This window comes from Martes martes, assembly GCF_963455335.1.
Source record: "Martes martes genome assembly, chromosome: 2".
Taxonomy (NCBI): Eukaryota; Metazoa; Chordata; class Mammalia; order Carnivora; family Mustelidae; genus Martes; species Martes martes.
This window is the reverse complement of record NC_137889.1, coordinates 47,979,209-47,983,509: the sequence shown is the minus strand read 5'-3', so window position 1 is coordinate 47,983,509 and position 4,301 is coordinate 47,979,209. Positions and strand designations below refer to the sequence as shown.

Sequence of the window (4,301 nt, the reverse complement as noted above, 5' to 3'; positions counted from 1 at the left end):
CTCTTTATTTAAATTGTCACTTTCACCACAGAGATCTATTGATACCAGAGGGGTATTGCAACTTTTTGACCATCAAAAAAGAAAAAGAGAAAAAAAGGCCTTGTTATATACTAAGCCACTAATCCTAGAAAAATATGTGCTGTGCATTTGCATACCAGAGAAGGTCCTCCAAGTGATCTTTTGTAGGACAAAGAAGATCGGTTTCTCTGGATTAGAAATCCTGAACCCATTCTACGAAATAAGGGATACCCACATGAGCAATAATGCCTGAAGATGTGACAGTTTAATAAAATAAACTATTAACACCTAGAATTGAAATCAAGATGCTGATTGCAATTCCTGAACGAATGTTTTTGGGTAGGCTCTCAGACCCCAATGTTCATCTTTTCACCAAGTGGGATCATGTAAGCCAGGACAAACAAAACCCCTGAGGCTAATGGTGATGTTCTTACTTTCAGACAAACTAGATGGAAGAACATTGTTTGATAAGAGCAACATTCAACCAATTTTTTTTATGTATAACTAAGTCAGTTTACAAATTCCGTTCCTGTGTCACATGCTTCTGGGTTCATAAGAAGTCCTCATTAAGTCTGTTAGGATTAAAACATAGGATAAGCTTAGCAATCCTTTCTTTTTTTTTTTTTTTAAAGATTTTATTTATTTATTTGACAGAGAGAGAGAGATCACAAGTAGGCAGAGAGGCAGGCAGAGAGAGAGGGAGAAGCAGGCTCCCCGCTGAGCAGAGACCCCGATGCGGGGCTCGATCCCAGGACCCTGAGATCATGACCTGAGCCGAAGGCAGCGGCTTAATCCACTGAGCCACCCACGCGCCCCTTAGCAATCCTTTCTGATTTCTCTCTCAACTTAACCAACCAAAGTTGTTACCCCACGCTCTTATCAATGTGTGATCCTTTATACAGTACATATATGAAAGAAAACCAGCTAATTATTCATATATTCAATTAATTTTGAATCAAGTAGATGGAGATCTGCTAAACAGTTCAAGAATAAAGTTATATCTGAAAGTGGCTTAAGAAGAGAGAAGGTAAATGTAACTAAATGTCAAGGAACTGAGAGAAAAGTGCTTGAATAAAGTAAAAATTTAGAATATAACATATATGGTGGTGGTTAAATTTTTTGTGTCAACTTGGCTGCCATAATGCCCACATATTTGGTCAAATATTCTGGCTGTTTCTATGAAAGTGTTTTTGATGAGGTTTACATTTAAATCAGCAGACTTATTTATTTATGTACTGATTTATTTATTTAATAGAGAGAGAGAGCACAAGTAGGCCTAGGGGCAGGCAGAGGGAAAGGGAGAAGCAGCCTCCCCTGCTGAGCAGAAAGCCCCATGCAAGGCTCCATCCCAGAACCCTGAGACCATAACCTGTGCTGAAGGTAGCTGCTTAACTGACTGAACCACCCAGGCACCCATAAATCAGTAGACTTTTTTAAAAAGCACTTTATTGAGATATGATTGACCTGTGAAAAGCAGTACATGTTTAATGTATACAAGTTATGAATTTGGATATAAGTATACACCTGTGAAATCATCACCATAATTAAGGCCTTAGACATATCTAACTCCTCCTAAAATTTCCTCCCACCCCCTTTATTAGTAGTAGTATTGCTTTTTGGCTTGGTTTGGTTTGGTGTGTGGTTTTTTTGTTTGTTTGTTTGTTTGTTTTGTTTTGTTTTGTTTTTTTCCCCAACGAGTTTATTTGGTCAGGGAGGCTCTACATCTGAAAAAAGGTGTTGGGACTCTTGGTGAAACATGGCTGGTGCTGGCCGTGCAGGATTCAGAGGGGCCCCGGGAACTTGATCTTGGAGTCGTGGAACCTCTTGACTGCTGTTACGCGGCCCTTGCTGGCTGGGAAGTCCTCCACCTTCCCGTTTTGGATGGAGTGCGCCCCGGGTGTGGTGCAGGATGTCCAAGTCTGGGTAGCACTGCGTGACATGCCCTGCAGTGGGCAGTTCCAGGCGCCCCCGGTCCATGCGTGGGTGCCCCTGAGGGAGTCATAGTGCAGCCAGATGAGCTTCTTTGCCTGCAAGAGAGACTTCTGGAATATCTGTCCACAGTACACAATTTCCCCTGAAGACTTCATATTCGTCAGCTGACACACAAAGTACCAGAAGCAGGACTTGGCAACATGATGAGGTGCAAAGATTCGCATTCGATGGAGGGGTGGAGTGCGGTATTCGGGTGGGGACAGGTAGCACCCCACCACTTTGTACTCTTGCCCTGTGCTCCAGGCCTTCAGGGCCCACTCTCCACTCTCACCTCCTCCCAAGAAAGGCCCCCTTATGATTATCATCATCATTATTGTTATTATTATTTTATGTGGTAAGAACACAATGTAAGATCTATCCTTTCAGTAAACTTTAAGTATACAATACAGTATTGTTAGTTGTGGGTGTTGTTCTGTATAGTAGATTTCTAAAATTTATTTACCTTACATAATTTAAACTTGGCATCCTTTGGCCATCTACTCTTTGTTTTCCCTCCCCTCACTCCAGTACCAACATTCTACTCTCTGCTTCTGTAAGTCTGACTATTTTAGATTCTACATGTAAATAAACTATATTGTATTTGTCTTTCTGTGTTTAAATTATTTTACTTAACCTTTTCCAGGTCCATCCATGTTGTCATAAATAGCAGGATTTCCTTCTTTTTTTAAGGCTGATAACTACTATATTATATGAATATACGAAATTTTCTTTATCCATTCACACATCAGTGGACATTTAGGTTGTCTCCATACATTGGCTATTGTGAATAAGGTTTCAATGAACATGGGAGTACAGGTGTCCCAAGATTCTGATTTTGATTCCTTCAGATAAATACCTAGAAGGAGTGGGATTGCTGGGATTGCTGGAGAGTTCTCTTTTTAACTTTCTGAGGAACCTCCATACTGTTTTCCTTAGAGGCTGCACCAGTTTACGTTCCCACCACTGCTGTACAGTCCACATATTCACCAGGACTTACTATCTCTTGTCTTTTTGATGATAGTCACTCTAACAAATGTGAAGTGATATCATGTTGTCCTTTGGATTTGCATTTCCTAATGATTAGTGATGCGGAGCATGTTTTCATGTACTTGTTGGCCATTTCTTTGGAAAATGTCTACTCAGGCCCTTTGCCCATTTTAATTATATTGTGCGGTTTTTGCTACTGAGTTGTATGAATCCCTTATGTGTTTTGGCTATTAACCCCTTATATGGTTTGTAATCATTTTCTCCCATTCTGTAGGTTGTCTTTTTTGTTGTTGTTGTGAAGAGAGGTAAAGAGAGAGAAAGAATGGAAGGGCAGGGGGAGAATCATCTCACAACCCTGGGGCTTAATCTCACAACCCTGAGATCATGACCTGAGCTGAAATCAAGAGTTGGATGCTTAATGAACTGAGCCACCCAGGCGTCTCCTGCAGGTTTTATTTTGTTGAGGGGAATCATCAAAATGATGCTGATGAAATTTGTAAATTCTTCTACAGCAGTCTGTATTTTAAGAGGTCTCACCACCCCCTTCTTTTGCTTTAGTCTCTGGGGGCAGTGTTTTTGTTATATTCTGGGTTATTTACACTTTAAAGACAAGAAAAGATTTACAACTTTAAAAGTCAGAGAAACAATGCAAGTTTTCTCCTATGAGTTTTGGGGTAATTACTATTTTAAAGACAAAAGGATACACCTGCCCACCAGATCTTAAAAGTTTATGAAGAGGCCCTAACTGGGGTCAGTCATATGTACCATGCAGGTGTTCTCCACACCATATCACTATCTCAAGGCTATGTCCTTGGAGCAGTCTATAGGATCAGGAAAGGCAAGTGTAACCCATATTCTAAGGACAAGGGAGGGGGTTAGGAGCCTCCAAGTGTCTGGGTTCAGCTCACAGGTCAATCAGTGGCCACAATGTTGAGGAGAACAAAAGCGAGAGAAATGTAGCTTAAATTAAATCTCCCTGCAGTTTACAGCCCACTGACAGATACCTGAAACATGCAGAACATAACTTTCCTTAAGGAACTTGTGGCTGCCTTAGTGCCTTAGATTGATTATATTGAACTCCTTTCCCTGAGTAAAGGTTCTAAATATGCCTTGGTTTGTATGGACACTATATCTGGCCCAACTTAAGCTTTCCCTACTACTGTGCAAACCAGACTGCCACCATTGGGTGGTTAAAATAATGAAATAAAACCTATAGATACCCTCATGGACAAGGCAGTCCTTAGGAAAGACATTTCAAAAGTCATGGCAGGCAAGACTGAGCAAAAGAACATGACGTTGAATGGTGGGTTCATCTCCCCTACTAA

At 40.8% G+C, this 4,301-nt stretch overlaps 1 protein-coding gene across 1 annotated transcript; it reads right to left on the bottom strand.

Moving 5' to 3' along the window:
* Positions 1 to 1,799: 1,799 nt before the first annotated feature.
* Positions 1,800 to 2,321, bottom strand: LOC308338248 (large ribosomal subunit protein eL20-like; the record flags this gene model as incomplete). Its single annotated transcript, XM_080796295.1, has 1 exon — positions 1,800 to 2,321. The coding sequence occupies one exon, from the start codon at positions 2,319 to 2,321 to the stop codon at positions 1,800 to 1,802; it is 522 nt and encodes a 173-aa protein (XP_080652421.1).
* Between the last annotated feature and the right edge of the window lie 1,980 nt (positions 2,322 to 4,301).